At 37.3% G+C, this 17,854-nt stretch overlaps 1 protein-coding gene across 1 annotated transcript; it reads right to left on the bottom strand.

Annotated features, from left to right (window-relative positions):
• Positions 1-617: 617 nt before the first annotated feature.
• On the bottom strand, positions 618-17,625 carry LOC102232039 (death-associated protein kinase 2-like). The gene is made up of 12 exons (XM_023345171.1): positions 17,148-17,625; positions 12,613-12,707; positions 9,599-9,820; positions 9,370-9,508; positions 9,159-9,288; positions 7,677-7,725; positions 7,461-7,487; positions 4,986-5,138; positions 4,051-4,096; positions 3,859-3,948; positions 2,654-2,740; positions 618-1,182 (listed from the first exon to the last, which is right to left on the bottom strand). Exons 2-12 carry the CDS (start codon positions 12,672-12,674, stop codon positions 1,102-1,104), a joined length of 1,086 nt encoding a protein of 361 aa, XP_023200939.1. The 5' UTR covers positions 12,675-12,707; positions 17,148-17,625; the 3' UTR covers positions 618-1,101.
• Between the last annotated feature and the right edge of the window lie 229 nt (positions 17,626-17,854).

Genomic DNA, 17,854 nt, shown 5'->3' with positions numbered 1-17,854 from the left:
AGACATCCCATGAGGTGAGTCATCTTTGGGTCTGTGACAGTTCCAGTACCAGATGGCCTGTCTTGGCAGCTTGGTTGGCCATCATCAGTGCCTGTTGGATGCCTCCTCCTCCCATGTGTTTCTTTAGCACTTATCAGTCTATGCAAGTAACCACATACAAACTGAGTTCAGTATCAGTTAGACCTGTTTGTTTCTACTCATTAAAGTCAAAATTTACACAGTAATCAGATTCTCTATTAAACTCTTACAAGTTGTGGCCAGTGTTGTGGGTTAAGCTTTCTACTGTCTGTGTTATTGACAGGCTGCAGTATTTCTGTGAAAATATTTCTCTGTTGCATTCATCTGCTGCTCTGGCAGCTCAACCATTTCTTTCTCTTCTTGAATTTTTTCCATCTTCTGTCCTTTTTAAAGGGAGAAAATCACTACGTTTGGCTTTTGATGTTCCCTCTGCACCCATTTATCTTAAGGATCATTTCTGCCTTGATGATATGGCTTGTTGGCCTCAGTATTAGGAATATAATATAGTGCAAACACATCCATACAAGATGAAACCTTTCTTACGCAAGTAAAAAAAAAATTGTAATTCAATAATTTTAAGGAATTCCTTGACTCATGAGTAAACCATGAACTTAATTGTTTTTAATAAACAACACACAAAGGATATTGCAACACACAAGCAGATATTGGTGGTTCTGTACTGGCAGGTGGAAGTGGAGATCCAGATCACATTGTGTTAAAGGTTGGGTACAACATTAAACTTGCTCTGCTTGCCTCCCACTTATACAGACAAAGAAACACCAAACATTAAAAACATTAAATCTTTCACAAACAATAGTACAAAATGAGTTTGAGCTTCATTGAAGACATACTATAGTTAAAGATTTTTAAGGCACATTATATCGACACATATTTTACAAATCCACCGAAATGCATTAAAACAAATACAAAAAATACAGAAACAAAAAGACTCCGACTTGGACGCCATTAGAACCAGTGAGTCCAGTTCGTTTGGGAGGCCCAATTTACTTGATCAGAGCAACAAAGTGTTTGACCTCAGGGATCCTTTAGAGCAGCCTGGACTCGCAGCACGTCTGAACAGTTCTATGAACTGCTGCTGAGTCTGCGGCGCAGCAGAGAGGCAGGCTTGCTCTCTGTTTCCTCTGTGTCACTTTCACATTGTCTCTGCAGAAAAATAACCATTTTTTAATATTGTTAGGAACACTGACACAAGATACAGTTTACAAGCACACATGAAAAGTTTTAGTCCAAAATGATCTCCTTTGTTACATTTTTTTAGATCACTGCATTTTCTGGAATTTTTTGTTCAATGTTGGTTTCTGTCAACTGAAATTAACCCAAAGCCAGTGTAACAAGCTAATGGTACAGCTAAAAATCAATATGTATAGCACAGTGACCACAAGGTAATCTAGCCCCAAGCAATACATGACCTTGACCAATGACCTAGTAAGGCAGCAGAACTGAGATGGAGCTGATGTTAGTGTTTCCTGAGCTGACGAGGCTTTAATGTGTTTATTCCTAAACATTTCTTATCTGACTTGTGTCACTAAAAGCCTGGAAGACCCATTCAGAATTTCTCTCTAAAATAATCTTCATTAAGATGCCGAGGGAAGATGATTTTACACTACATGGGCCTGTCCACTGGCCACTCAAGTCACCCAGCCCAAGTCATCTTAGTTCCACCTCAGGGCTTGACTTTGAGTCACACTCAATATTTCTTGTCATCCAAACATGAGTCAAGAAAACGTCAGATCTTAAATCACAGCTGTCGGTGTGCTGCATGGGAAAATAATCACACTGTGAAAGTCCAAATTCTGGTTGAGTGAAGGGTGTAACTCTACTTTAACATAATGTCAATGTAGTTTTATATCATACATTTTCTGGATTTTTTATGTTGAAAGTCGGTTCAATTAAAATTAAACCAGTATAAATGAGAAAAATCAGCTGATTTTGCATTGTATTGTAGTTTCTAATAAAATAAACAGTTTTTTCCTTCTTATTCTGAATACATTTGCAATACAAAGAAGGGATTAAATAATCATTTCCTCTAACATTTTTTGACACACCTTGAAATATTATAAAATGTACAGTACAGACCAAATGTTTGGACACACCTTTTAATTCAATGAGTTTCCTTTATTTTCATGACTATTGACATTGTAGATTCACACTGAAGGCATCAAAACTATGAATAACACATGTGGAAATATGCACTAAACAAAAAAGTGTAAAACAACTGAAAATACCCGTTATATTCTAGTTTCTTCAAAGTAGCAACCTTTTGCTGTGATTACTGCTTTGCACACACTCTGCATTTTCTTGATGAGCTTCAAGAGGTAGTCACCTGAAATGGTTTTCACTTCATAGGTGTGTCCTGTCAGGTTAATAAGTGGGATTTCTTGCCTTATAAATAGTCATGAAAATAAAGAAAACCCATTGAATTAGAAGGTGTGTCCAAACATTTGGTCTGTACTGAATAACATAAATAAAAAGGGACAAGAAATGAAGTAACCTGTGACAACTTGCTAATGTCACATCACTGGAATTTGATCAGTTTGTAGTTTAGAAATAGTCAACAAAGCTGTTATCAGACTGATCAGTGGAATCAAACTTTAGAATAGGTTTTAATTCCCACCTGCAGTGGATCTGGATTGGAGCTGCTCGTACATGGTAGCCTCAGACTGACGAGACGGTTACACATCAACACCATGTTGTAGGACATCTGAAGAACGGATAGAACTTAGACTTAAAGCATGTTTGAAAATCATGTACAGCATATTGTATTAGTTGCTCTGTATTATATAAAGTATTCTAAAAAAAAAAAGAACTGTTTGGTTTACAAATCAGGAACTTATTCAGCATTAGGTAGGCGGTCCTAATGCTTGATAATCAGGGTCAACGTAATATTTTTCCATTATGCTATGCTTATTGCCCCAAATACGCCTGAACTACGTGAAAACAGCAACTCTCTGTAATTAGGTTGAACAGTTTTAACCAGGATTGTGTGGTTTGGTGTTACTGCAATAAGTGTGACAGTTAAACTTTTATTATTATGCATGTTTTCATTTTGTTAGTCTGTCATTGTGCCATACACCTCCTATAGTTTGAGTACTTAGAGTATGTCTGAAGGAGAGAAGAGTGTTATCAACTGATGCCGACTTCACTTCACTTTGCTTGTGTTCCTTCATAAGTGTAAAATCCTTCATTGCAGGACTTGGGTGCCATCCATTTTGGAGAACTGTAGATAGAATTAATACAAAAAATTGTCCACCAACCACTTAGCTCTTAGAGGGTAGCTGCAGAGGATCTGGCAAAGTTGCAGATCCAGAGATGAAATTAAGAAATGCAAAAGACAATGCTGCTCAGATATTTCCCACATGAAATTGTAAGCAACAACCAGTGCTAAGGCAACACCTTTCACTGTTCTCCTGCTTACTGCCTGAAACTTTGCTTAACTGAACGCTGTAAACCACATTGACCCCTAACCACACTGCAGAAATGTAGTAGCTCAGCCTCGGAAATAAACGGTCCCTTCCCATCGTTGTTGGCCACACCTTTAAATGAATACCCTGAAAACTCTTAGTTTTGCTTCCCTCGCATACTTTACAGTGTAGAAACTTTCAAAAAAATTCAGTGTTCAAACTTTCAGTTTTGGTTCTGTGATTATTTCAAAAGAGACTTGGTGATAGCAGGGACTGTTTATCTGTCATACTGACTATTAAAAAGGCTCAGGAGTTAGCACTAATCATGCTGTATTCTCTTTACTTTATTGTAGAAAACACTTGGGGGGTTGGGGGGATCTTTAAAGATTAACATTTCACCGTAGATCTTTATACACACCTTCCATTTCCTTTTCGCGTTAAATTTCTTAAAGCTCCTCATATTGATTGAGGATCGGTTCCTTTTGTCCACCTGTATGCGAGTGATGGGCTAAAACAGATTAACAACAGATATGTCAATTACTGGGAACTCCCAAAGTCATCATTTTAATACAATAAATGTGCTATATGAGAAAAAAAGAGTTGCTGCAACCTTTATCCATGGATGTATAAGACATTCTTCAGCTGTCATTCTTTCACTGCAACATACAATAACATAAAATCATGATTAGATAGATGGATGAAAGGTGTTTCAACAATTGCCCTGATCTCCACTGTATTAAAATCTGCTGCAGCTCTTAAGTGCTGAGATTAATGTAGCAAGTAAATATTGTATTTACTTGCTACATTTTCCAAAACTACTGTATCTGGGTGTTGATGTCATTTAATTTGTCTTTTAATGATTAATATGAGCCCTTCAGAGTGGACTGATAATATAACATTCAATTAATTGTAATGAGACACAATTTGGAGCTTCAGGAAAAACCGTTTTATTTGAACTCTCTTCTTGGTGAAGACATGGTGTTTAAAAAAGGGTTTAGGCTGGTGGCCATTTAAAGTTCTAAAGCAGTTTCTGTTTAATGCAGTTAACAACTCGATTGATATTTTTCTGCCATTATTTATCTCATGAGTAGAACAAAGAAGTTCAAACGGTACAATTTCTTTGTGCTTCTTTTTGACCTTGTGTAGCAATACTATTTATACTGCTTATTATCATCATCTTCATTATTATAGCTTATAAACTGGCTGGATGTGCAAGCCATCCATTGTTATCCTCAAATGCAGGTTTATGTATTACATTCATTGAAAAGTAAAGGTCTAAAACCAACTAAAAGCTGATGAGGAATAATAATGAATGACAAAATTTGAACAAACTGTATGGTTGTACAAGAGGTCTAATGTAAAATATCATTCAAAACATGGAATCCATCAAACTAATGGGAACATTTAAATGAACCTTTGAATTTGATTTGTGTTAAGGATTTAAAACTAGAGTTCCAGATTATTTACATTGTTACTGCTGTTAAAGTTTAGTTTCTATGACATTTTATGCATGCACAAGATAGATACTGTACCTATGTTACATACTTGGGGTTTTTTATCAAAAGTTTCACGATGAAATCTTTGGCCATGGAGCTGGTCATGCTGAAGTAATGCTTATTAAACTGATAATTGGTAGCAATGACGTTCTTCAGAGTCTCTTCATCAGTCTCACCTTGGAATGGAGACAAACCACTCAATCTAAGGAGAGAAAGCACAGGATTAGAGAGACTGTAGTCTCTCTGCACAATGTATTGTGTGCAGATCCCAGTTCATTCATTCAAAGTGTTTCTGCCTTTTCATTTAAGTGGATCTTCTTTGGTCATATGATGTGATATACAGGGCTTGAATCTCAGAGTAAAGACTGGACCAACTTTTTTCTGAAGGAAAACAAGTCAATAACTTAAGATCAGAGTCAGTAAGGTTCATCATTTTGTCTATTGTCCAGTAAAGGATACCTGAGCTGGTGTGCATACATATAGTTTTATAAACCTGAACATTTTTTTGGCCTAAGCCATTTTTGCCTTTTGGGTGCACATACACTTGTTGTATCCTACACAATCCTTGTTATTCTGAGTTATTCTTTACACTTTGGTTGCTTTTTTACTCTGTCATGATTCATATTTTGTTCATTACTTTGATTTTGGTGTTTGCATTTTACTAAGTAGTTTATTTTTGTGACTAATGGTGTTCTATACCCAGCTCATTGAGTTAGTTCTTGTGTTCCTTTCTTAGTATATTGCTCTCCATTTTTATTTTAAGGTTATTCTCTTTTGTGGTTTAGTATGGTTCTGTTCACAAAATATCTTGTGGATTCATCAGATCCATTTGATTTGTTAAAACCAGATGGTGTGTGTTTATGAGTCACTTATCCCTCAGGTCCAGAGTTTGGTCCTTCCCTAACAGTTAAAAGCCAGTCAGTTTAATTTCCTCATCAGATCCTTCCATTGTCCACTTCCTGACCTCACTTCCTGTTGCCTCAGTTGCATGTCATTATTGTTCTGTTTGCTTCATGTACCACTATTGTAAGTTCTTCAGAACTTTTTACTCTTGTTTAGTTCATTACTTGACCATTTTAAGGACTTGTTAACCTTAATTAACTCTGAGCTATAAATCATTGTGACAAACCCAGCCTGACACATCTAAACGTAAGAGATAAATCTGTCATAATCAATGACCCATTTTGATGTCTTTTCCCTTTTTTACATGTTCCTATCCAGCAGTTTAAAGGAGAAACCTGAAAGATTTACTTTCACAACTGTAGCATTAGTTTCATCAAAAGAAAGGAAGAGATGTGGGATATGGGGCAAAAAGTTAAAAGGGGAAGAGGAGAATAAAGATAGAGAAAAGGAAGAACTATAGAAAATATAGAGGAAATACAAGGATACACAGTAGAAGTCTGTTTCTACGCCTGCAGAAAAGATAAAAAGACAGAATCAAGAAACTGCAGTGTCAAACACCACATTCATTTATAACAGCCATGTCAGTGGACAACACACGGTGGTACTAATTAATGAAAGATATACAACAACCCAAGAAAGTGTATCTGTGAACACCTGAATCCATACACCTGCTACGCATTTGTGACCAATTTCTTTAAAAATACAAAAGATAACCATTCGACAAACAGAACATATTTCAGCCCTGATGTGCTACTGACTAAAACCCTAGCAAACAGATTATCAGCTAAATTTGATGAATCTGTCAGGTCTCACTATTCTGGAATTTTTTCCTATTTCAAATACTGGTGATCACCTGGAAATGTTGAAAAACAAAACTTTGAAACCCCTTCAAGAAGCTTACAGATCAAGGCAGATTTCAAATATTACAGAAATGTCTGACTAGTTATTAAGAATATTTGCAGAATATTGTGTAAATGTATTAATTTTTCCTTTTGACATGATTTGACAAACTAGTCATCTTTTTATTTATTTTTTATTTTTTTTATTTTAATTTGATACCATTCTACTCAAAAGCAGAACTGGATACAACCGTTTATTAAACTACACAAAGTTAGAGGCTCATAACATATATCTTATAACCTTCAATACAACTTAAATGATTTGCAGATTATTTCTATATAGAAATCCATTTATGTTTCATTAAGACGTTGTGCATTAAGTGTGTTTTTACAATGGAATACATTTTTAATTTTTCAAAACGAGAGATAAAGTTTTTGTAACCCACGACTTCTTTTAACTTCACACTTGTGGCCCTTGTTGAAAAAGGTTTGGACACCTCTGCTTTATGCATTTTCTCCTGTCCAGCTACAATTGAATAAACACCACTAGTGCCATTAAAACCTTAAAAAAATAAAGACCAGGCAACCCCTATATAAGCCAGGAATTAAAATTAAATCTAATGATGTGGAGACATCAACAGACAACAGAATAATCTCTGATCAGATTGAAGTAAGTTTTCACACTGCACCCTGTGCCATGAAAAGAAGACGGAATACAAGTAGCAATGCAATGTACAGTATTCATGTCTTACAAGTGAGCCAATAAAATGATATCAACTCACAGTATATAGGTAATTACTCCGATGCTCCTGAAGAGAAGAGAAACACAAGATGCAGTCAATGGTTTGGAGTTCAGTTACTTCACAATAATAGTAGTAATAGCAGTATGGCTAAACCTTTTCACAACTGTATTTCAAATGTAACAAAGATCCAGGTTTACACAAGCAGAAGGTCAGGTCTGATCATGTTTAAAAGGTCATTCAATTTTGAATTCTCACCACATGTCTGCTGCTGTGCTGAGAGGCTCGTCGCTGATCATCTCAGGTGCTAAAACATAAACAGAATTTCAGTTAAACTGGTGAACATTGAAGTCTGAAAACTAATTTTTATGCATCAAGAAGACTGAAAGACCTCATGTGTTCACGAAACCTTTTGTGGAGAGTTTTAATTATGATAGACTTATTTGATTCGTTTGTGCTTGTTTCTTCTTTTTTGTAATTTATTGTAGCCTGGTGGTAAAATGAATGTTCCACTTTGGTGGACAATAAAGATCCATCCTATTGCATCCTTTATTTTCTCAATCTATTAGTATGATAGTTATGTGGTTTTCCTGCTGCTCCAGTGCAGAGTGCTCTGTGCTCCCTTGCAAGTTGCTACTTGTACATATTATACAAGCATCTAAATGGGTGGTTTCTTCTTTTTTTCAGTGTGTATGTCTAGAAATTCGGCTGCATGCTGCTTTCTAAAGCAAAACCAAGAAAAAAAGGAATGAAAAACTTATGCTGTGAAGCTCAGTCAAAAGCTTGGGGCTGAAACAAACAGCAACTGGATACTGTTCTAAGTTGAGCTGAAGTAAAATGAGTTTATGTCATCAAACTAAGGGAATGAATGTGATTAAATGTAATTAATTGTTTCATGTGGCTGGATGTGGATTTTCTGTGCTTTTATTTAACTCGGTAACAATTTTTACAATTCTACATAATATCCCCGACTGATGTTATTAAACATAATGGAAGAAATTAAAGTCTAAAACAATTAGTAGGAAACAAAATTAATTTCAGAAGTCAAACACTGGACCAAATGCAATATTTCAAAAGTCTTCCATAAAAATGGCTAAACCTGGTGTTCTACTGGTGTTCTATTTGCAGTCTGGTAAATGACCTGTACTTGTATAGCACTTCATTTAGTCCAGAGATACTTCACAATACATTCAGCCATTCACACGCTCATGATAGCAAGCTACACTGTAGGCACAGCTGTTCTGGGGCCGAGTGCCACCACTGGGCCCTTTGACCAAACCCAGAGCAGAGTTCCCCCAGAGTACTATAAGCCTGGCGGGCAACCCAGACTGCATGCGTCTCTCCTGCGCTCAGCATTTGATCAGCAGAGCAGAACATTCCTGACAGAGGGTTTATAGTTGATGCATAGAACAGGGTATGAAGCTGAGAGTGCACCAATCACACTGCTGATTGGTCGCCTAGCTCGCTGTCATGGCTACAGCTCTGAAGTTTGCTTCTCACTCAAACTGGACGATTTAGAAGGTGTTCTGACAGAAAAGAGGGCAGTCTGAAAGAGGCGAGGTTGCCATGCACCGGCGCTACCTGTTGGGCCCTCTGGCCACCAGCAGCAGCCAAGGAGGATAATGCGTCTTGCCAAAGGACACAATGCCAGAGGTGGACAGAGTAGAAATTGAAAAGGGTCGAACTCCTCCCACCATCATGTGATCATCATTGCATAAAATCTTTTTTTATTGTCCTTACCAATGTACTGTGGAGTGCCACTTGTGCTTCTGTACTCCTCTCCTTGGCAAAAATGGTGAGCCAAGCCAAAGTCAATGAGCTTAATGTTGGGGTGCGAGGAACCTTTGTCCGACAGCATGATGTTTTCAGGCTAAATTTGGAGTAGAACAAATTTTTGTTATTTGACATTGTAGTGAAAAGTTGTTTTTTCAAAATGCCATGTTGATGTTACCTTTAAGTCGAAATGGGCAATGTTGTTTTTGTGCATGAACTTCAGTCCTTCCAGGATTTGCTTTAGAAACTCAATGGCCTCACATTCCAATAGGTTCTCCTTCTCAGCAATGAAGTCAAACAACTCTCCTCCACTAACACTAAAATGTTAAACAGAAGACTCTTACTATATATATATATATATACTGTTTTAAATTAAACTTTTAAACAATTGACAGAAAAACACTTACAGCTCCAGGATGAGCACCACCTCTGATCGACTCTCAAAGACGTCTTTGAGGGCCACAATATTTGGGTGGTGTAATATCTGTAGTATCTCCACCTCTCGCTCCACGCTGGTCCTGTCCAGACCCAGACGGCTGCAGGCCGTTTTTCGAATCTTTAGGAACTTGCCAGCCCAGTGAGTCCTTGATGTCCTCTCACAGACTTTTCGGACCTGACCAAAATGCCCACTAAATGGGCCAAGAATACATTTAACAATCCAATCATAAAGACCCTACCTACAGGTTCTGGATTCAATGCAGCTTTGACTGTTCTAATACTAATCTATTGTGCTGTGAAACAAAATCACTTAGCTCATATTATGTTGTATTGTATTTTAAATGTACCTGCTAATGTTATACCTGCGGTGATCAACTGAGTATGAATGTGGCTGAACTGCAGCAGGATGCTAAAGCTCTCCCATACTTCACCCAAAACCCAACAACACTTGGTCACCTGTTTGCAGGACTTTCATATAAGCACACACTTTTCAACCAGGCCAATCAGCAGACAAAAGGAAAAGTTGTGAACAATGAAGGTGGTTTTCTGTGTTGTTTTAGATTTGTAGTCTGTCAGTTTTAGCGATGCCAGTTTAGGAAGTGAACAAAGTCATTCAGTCCATGTTGGCCACGCTTCCAAATATTGGAAAGCAAGCGCCTTGTACCAATCAGCTCCTCTTTCTTTGCAGTAGAGGATGGTTGTTTACAGTGCTGGCAAATTCCAGTAAACTTCATTAAACTGCCACATTACATACATCACTGCCAAACATTGGTGATTGGGTAAACTTTCAAACTTCAACAGATTCCTTTCGTCCAGGAAGTAATCATTTCTCAATAGACAAGAGTCCAGACCTTTTATGTATAGTACAGTAGAATAAGGACTGGTTTATAGGCTGACACATAAATTATCTGTAATTGGACAATAATTTAAAGGACTGAGAATCAAAGAAAATTTCTGGTATTCTGAAATATATGATGATGAAAATGGTTTACCTGGGAGTTATAAATGAATTAAGAGATTGGTGGTCTACTTGATAAATGAGCATGATCCAGTAATTATGTAATAACAATTTTTCAGTATGACAAATTCATGTCTTTATAAATGCCACAAAACCAGCTACTTGTTCCTGTTACCACATTATTTATGAGTTTCAGGTTCATGGAACTATACCCAAACTTTCGGTACTTAACAAAAGGGGAAATGTAACTGCAGGGCAGGCTGATCAGAAATAGAGGTCAGATGATAGGAAAAACACAGCTAAATCTGAACTCCAAGGTGTAACTTTGTGATCACACCGCATGGTTTCAACTTAATACCATTCTGGGCTTTGTGGAAGAATATCAGTTTTGACTGAAAAACACAGAAAGACCAGACTTTAATAGACCAAAGATGAATGCTGACATGCTCCAGTTTCTAGGATAATGTCCTTTGAGATAAAATTGAAGCTTTTATGCAAATCATAATGATCCAATGTATACAGAAGGAAAAATGAGTCTAGCTCCAGGAAGCAATCATTTCCTGGAACAAAACAAAACAACTGTTTTAGATAATCAAAACGATCTCAAGTGAAACATACAGTCCAGTGTCAGAAAGCTCAGTTTTGTTCTCAGGTTAATGGGTCCTTCAATATGATAATAAACCCAAGCATACATCTAAAACAGGGATGTGAACTCCAATCCTGGCCCTCATGGACCAGGACTGCCCTGATCTAAAAACACTTAAGATCTTCTCAGATAGCCTGCCATGAGCCTTAACTGTCCTATTTGAAGGTTGATGAGAACATTTTTAACAAGTAGAGTGGAAATCTGCCCTTTTAAATTTGAAATAGGTCGAGCCATTTGCTTAAAAGGAGTGGACCAAACTACCTGAACACCAATGCAGAATCTCTTTGGGAAGTTCATAGATCAGCTGTTGGCAATATCAATGGCCAGTGGGTTCATCCCTTGGCAGCACTGAGAAACCTGTCAGTCTGCCTTGTGTGGCTCCATCCAGAATCAATATGAGTGTAAATATGACTAAGACCAGATTTGTTTGTCCTACAGTCTCTAAGAGTTTGATCTATTAGGCTTCTTCTCTGTTTACGCAGCTGCTGTTTTTTGTGAGTGAGTAACAAACCAGGCTAACAGAGCCTTTTTGATCAAGTGTTTAGATAGACTGGCTTAGGTTATCCTGAATTACCTCTATTGTATCGCTGCCTTGGCCTACAGAAGTACATACTGACTGATTTTCCTCTCTACTACTTTCTCCTACTACTCTGTTTATGTTTTATCTGGAAATACTGCTGCCTTTAACTCCGTGTTCTCTAGCAAGTTTTTTCAATCTATGGAAGTTATACATGGCAAGTTATTTCTAGTTGTCTGTGTCTTCTCCCTGGAACAGATTGAGGTAATAAGTTCATGTTCTCTCTTCATATGAAGTGAGAAAAGCTGAAACTTTGAAATCTGAGGCAAAGTGCCAAATCTTCATTAAAGGAGAATGATTCATTGACTCAGCCGCTGGCTTTACCATCGCTGAATGTCTGAATTAACTCCTGCAGTAAGTCACTAAGCTCTGCAGCAGCCTGTTAATGATTCATTTTTTGCCATTATTTGGAATGAAAAAAAGTAATAATAATAATAATGTGTCAATCACTTACAATAAAAAAGTTTTATCAAAACCATAGAAATACTAAGTTAGCATGAGCCAGCACTACTGAAGAACTACAGAAGTGAGATGTGTTTATTTTAGACTTTGTAACTGTAGTGCATTCAAAGTCAAATCAAACTCACATTTACTCCTTTTTTCTGCATATTTATAATGAATTTCTGCTCAAACACGTCACATTACAAGAAATGCAGTTTATCACTAAGTTGCACACGCTTGTTCATTTCACATTAATTAAGCCAATCTCTAAAGGCCCAGATTGTTTCTAATACTTGATGCACATTGATACATACTGACTGCTTGTCAGTAAATCTACCAAACACAGTGTGTGTAACATTACCTGCCCAAAACTTCCTCAATCTCATAGAAGTCTTCCACATTCTCAGGCTTGAACAGGGCCATGTTGATTTGCTTCACATGGATCTTCTTTGTTCACTGCAGAAAGTAAAGCAGTCCATTTTAGGTTTGGATCACTAACAACAATAATCATGCACTGTACAATGTCAACTCCACAATTTACGCCATGACCTATGAATCAGCTGGCCTCGGCCCCAATTTTATTCATTTTGGAAGATCGTTGATATTTGAAGCAGATCTTAAAAAAGGTGTAAAAATCCTCTTCTGCTCTGCTGTGAGAGAGGTTTGACTGACAGACTGGCCCACCAAGTCAAGTCAGGTTTATTTGTCCAGCACATTTCAGCAACAAAGCAGTTCAAAGTGCTTTACACCATAAAAATACAAAGTCATAGAACACAGTCAACAAAAGAAGGATTACAATTTGTCAAGTGCCATCGTTACACATCGGAATGTTTATTAATGTTTCATTTTTTTATGTTTCAAATGCAACTCTAAGCGGATGGGTTTTTAGTCGAGATTTAAAGGAACTCAGTGTTTCAGTTGTTTGGAGTTTTCTAGAAGTTTGCTCTAGATTTGTGGTGCATAGAAGCTGAATGCTGCTTCTCCATGTTTGGTTCTGGTTCTGATGCGGAGCAGACCAGTATGGGGGAAATTTTCTGCCATAATCCAAGAGCAATTATTATTGATTGTTTTGAAATGGGCACAGAAAGACCCTCAAATTTAAAAGCATGCACACAATCCTTCTCCTGATGCAAACACTATAAATTACCTTATTGGACATAACATCACATGGGTCTATTTCTTTTGTTTCTAAAGAATGGGTGGATGTGCATCAGATAAGAATATAACAGAAAACTGTGGCCTTCTCTCAAATGTATTACCTGGGGACATTGTATTATTCACAAAGTCTTTAATATTAAAGATAATGTGGGAATGATGTTTGCTGAGGTTAAAACGTCTCTCTAAAAGGGAGATATCAAATTTATGCTGAAGATGTTGAAGCACACAAACTATAGCACACCTTAAAATTCATGTGGAAAGAATGAGTGGTTGCATGAGAAACAAATATAAAATGCTACACAGAACTATACCAGTCAGGTTGCTGCTTACATATGTGTTAGGATCCAGAGTTATTTTGAGGTTTGTTTCTAATTTTGTGTTCCTTAGTCTCTGATTTGAGCAGTCTTGTTTTGGTTTTTAGATCTTCTTAGTAATTCTAACTTATTTCTTGTCTCTATTATGCTTTGTTATCCAAGTTTAATTATGTTTCTTAGATCTAGTTATTCTTTAGTATTAGATTTATTTTCCAGTCCTCTGTTTTCTCTCTCTCTCTGTCCCCTCCCCCTGCATACCTTTAGCTCATCAGCTCAGGTCTTTTGTTCCAGCATTCACCCTCACAGAATTTCTCCTGCTCATACCCAATTCTGGTTCCTCTTCTTCTTCTTCCATGCATGGAGTGACAAACTCAGAGGACAGAAACTTCAGTGGAGGACTCGTTACAAGCCTCCAATAAAAAAACCCGACTGGCAATCTTCAGTGGAGGATCCTTCACGGCGGCATCGCAACAAACTCATTTTTATCAGTCATCAGTTCTGGGGTTTTGCAGACAAATTGCAAAACTCCTTTTTGTGGTTTGAGAGTGTGCTTCATGTTTTTGCAGGTTGTGTACGGCTGACTGTTTTTAAAAAATTTTAAAGAGCATTTTTAGCCTTTTTGGGATACTTTTTACCAATTTTGCTTTTAGCAACGGTGTACATTACAGTCGAGCCACTAGTTTCAAATCTCAAATTTTAAATTTTTTAATTGCAGGAGCAAAAGTGGCTATTTATTTAATTCGAATGGACAAAATGCAGGCTGGACCTCAACTTGATGCCGTGGCTCTGTGGAAGTGTCACAACAAGGCCAGGCTCAGGTTGGAGTTCTGCATCCACAGAGCCACCAGAGATTTGGAGGATTTTTTACAAGTGTGGGGTTTTAAGAGTGTTTTGTGCACCATTTCAAATCAGGGAGACCTACAATATAACAAGCTGCTAATGTAAATATTTATTTATTAAGAATGTCCTGATTATGTATTTAACAGTGTCTTGTTAAATTATTGTACAAATAAATGTTGTTAAAAAAAGATCTTCTTCTTCTTCTTGAGATTTATTGATGGTTGGCAAAAAAATGTTACATGAGCAACACCACTGGTAAGGAGTGTGAAACACATAAAAAAAAATACACATTGTCCTATTACACAACTTGCATGGTTTCAATAAACCAAATATAGCCTGAAACCTTCTGCTTCCTGAATCTTTTTTAAATAAATCAACAATGTCAAATTTCATTTTCATATCACTGAGGTTCATTGCTGGTTCCTTCTGCTAGAACCTGTTAAATCCCATTACTTCCCTGGTTTCTGTAAATTTTTTGTTCTGCTTTTGCTCCCTGTGTTCTCTGTGTGCTCCTGGTGATTTTTGGAAGTTCTGTTCATCATTTTTATTAAACATTCATCATCAAGGCACCGCTTCTGCCACTCCTGCATTCGGGTCCTACTGTTAGACCACACATTATGACACTGTGAGTGTGAAGAGGTGACGCTTCTTGGCAACATTGTGTATGTGTGCTGCAGTTTAATGTGTTTGTAAACCTAATGCAAATGAAACCTGCACATGTTAATATGAAACTCCAATGTTGTACTGATGTTATATGTAAAATGCAGATTGGGGAAACAATATTGTCTGCACTTCTTGTGTTGAAATGTTTGTACAGTTGCTAGTACTGTAAATGTAGATGGTAATAAAAGAAAATTGTATTTGTTGCACTCATTTTGAATTGAAATATTTGTGCAGTTGAATAATAAGAAAGTGGCTAAGTTGAATAATAACATGGAAGTGGCTGTTTTCTCTCATTTAATAAATTCATGTAACATGCAAACATGTCTTGAAGTAGAGCCTATTTTTAAGTAAACCAAATGTGTTGTGTTTATTTGCATAAAAAAATACAAAAATATTTCAACCTGTCAAACAGGAAATGCACTTCTGGGATTTAGGGCAAGGTCATGTTTCATATGACCTAATAACAATATCAAATTATTTAATTTTTTTGTTTTAGTGGCAATGAAAGACTCTCTGATAAGAAGTCTGTAGACATCCCCAGTGAACATCCAGGGTTTGGACATTGTGGCGGAGCATCTGTACCTCAACAACAAACTGCACTGGTCCTCCAGCACAAAAACTTTGTACAGGAAGTACCTCCATCTACTGAGAAGACTCAGGTCTCAGTGTGTTCAAGAAACTGTTAAAAACATCTGACACTGTAGTGGTATCTCAAGTGTTTTATGTTGCGGTTTGCTGGGGATGTGGTAACACCAAGAGGGACACAAAGAGTGAGTGAGGAAAGCCAGCTCTCTCAGCTAACTTATATGCTCTGCACAAGAGCAGGGAAAAAGAGGCACCAGTGGTGCAAATTGTAATGAACTGTACAACCATGAGGCTGTGGAATGGCAGAATACCAACTAGGATTTAGTTTTGGTTTTTGTTGTTTAAATAACGGTCTTCTAATTGTTTCATGAACCAAGCGCCTGAAATTCCCTGCCCGTGTCCTCTATTGTGTTGTCTATAGCTTTCGAAAAATACAAAGAAAGTCATGCCAAAAAAGGAATTGCAGTAAGAAAGTACTTCCTCATTAGGTGAGTTAGGTCAGCAAACACTGAGCTGTATTTCCCTTTCTACATGTAATGATCTGAGTGAGGTAAGGGATGTTTCAGTCACACAGAATTTATGATAATTTATTATTGTCCTTTAAAGTTTGTACTTGAAAAGTTGTGCTTTTGATTTCAAGTCAGGGGCCTATAAATTATATTTGTTCTATAATTTGAAGTACAGGACAATATAACACCTTCATTATTTTTCAACTGTACAAACAACTGTACGGTAATGTGGAGTTTTTCATTTTTGTCAATTTTCTGTACTATAAAAAAGCCAGCTGCCCTTGGAAGTTTTTTAAGGCGACATTTTTCTTTGAACAAAAACACTTATTCAATAAGAAATGAGAACAAGTCATATTCAGTAACGATGACAAAACTTGCCATTGGCCCCTGGAACTTGGAATCCCCCCAATAAAGTCCAGCTGGTCACGAAAAAAGTTGCAGGCCCACTGGACCCACTGGACCCCGGTCCAAACAAATGGAAGTCAGAACCATTACTATTTTATAGAGTAAATAATCTTAATGGTCAAAAAACTGATTGCTCAATAAAACACATACAACCTGGATGGCAACCAATTTACCCTTAAATGTTTATTAAAAGAGTAGTCATAATGTTTTTTGTTGTTTTTAACTCAACATGTTATGCGCTTCCGTCCCCAGTTCAAACCCTCTGAGTGTTTTCCCACCCCGCCCGCCGTGGAATGTCAGAACAAAATTAATGTGAGAAATAGGAGCAGTTTTGTTCCTCCGTTGAAAACAGGCCGTGGGCAACATCGCGGGAACTAAATGTATGATAAATAAAGCAAATGAATATTGATAGTAGTACTCACAGTCTCAGCCCCCGTTGTTCCTGCTACAATGTTCCGCTGTAAGGACTACGATCCCATGTATGACGGGAAGCTCCCACCCAGCGGCGCGGCGGAGATCGGTGCTGGTCCCGAACCGGAGCGGAGCTGCGAGCTGACTGCAGGGTGCAGGAGGAATGCGGAAAACGCCACTCTTCTTTTCGGCTTTAGTGGCTCTTCATAAACGACGCACTGCTGCATTAGCTCCACCAGTTGGTAGTATAGGGCTGCGTATCCAGAAAATCCTGTTAGAGAAAACCGTCTACATCAGTTTCCCCTAGTGACATGTTTATGTTGCCTTGAAATATCAATTCCTCGTTTCTTTCAGAAGCCAACACAGAGAGTTAGAAAAAAAAATTCTACGTATCAATTCATTCAGTGGATAAAAATCACATATGAGTAAATAGTTGCGTTCAAGAAAATTCCCTATTGCTAAAAATGTGTCAATCCTCCCGGCGTCACAACGATCACCCCGCCTCTGCCGGAGGGACAACACTCAGTCTTTCTACGTTTCGCAACACTCCACTTTTCTATCTATCTATCTATCTATCTATCTATCTATCTATCTATCTATCTATCTATCTATCTATCTATCTATCTATCTATCTATCTATCTATCTATCTATCTATCTATCTATCTATCTATCTATCTATCTATCTATCTATCTATCTATCTATCTATCTATCTATCT

Source organism: Xiphophorus maculatus, chromosome 13 (assembly GCF_002775205.1).
Source record: "Xiphophorus maculatus strain JP 163 A chromosome 13, X_maculatus-5.0-male, whole genome shotgun sequence".
Taxonomy (NCBI): Eukaryota; Metazoa; Chordata; class Actinopteri; order Cyprinodontiformes; family Poeciliidae; genus Xiphophorus; species Xiphophorus maculatus.
Note: the sequence above shows the minus strand (reverse complement) of the source record. Positions and strands in the feature narration are given on the sequence as shown.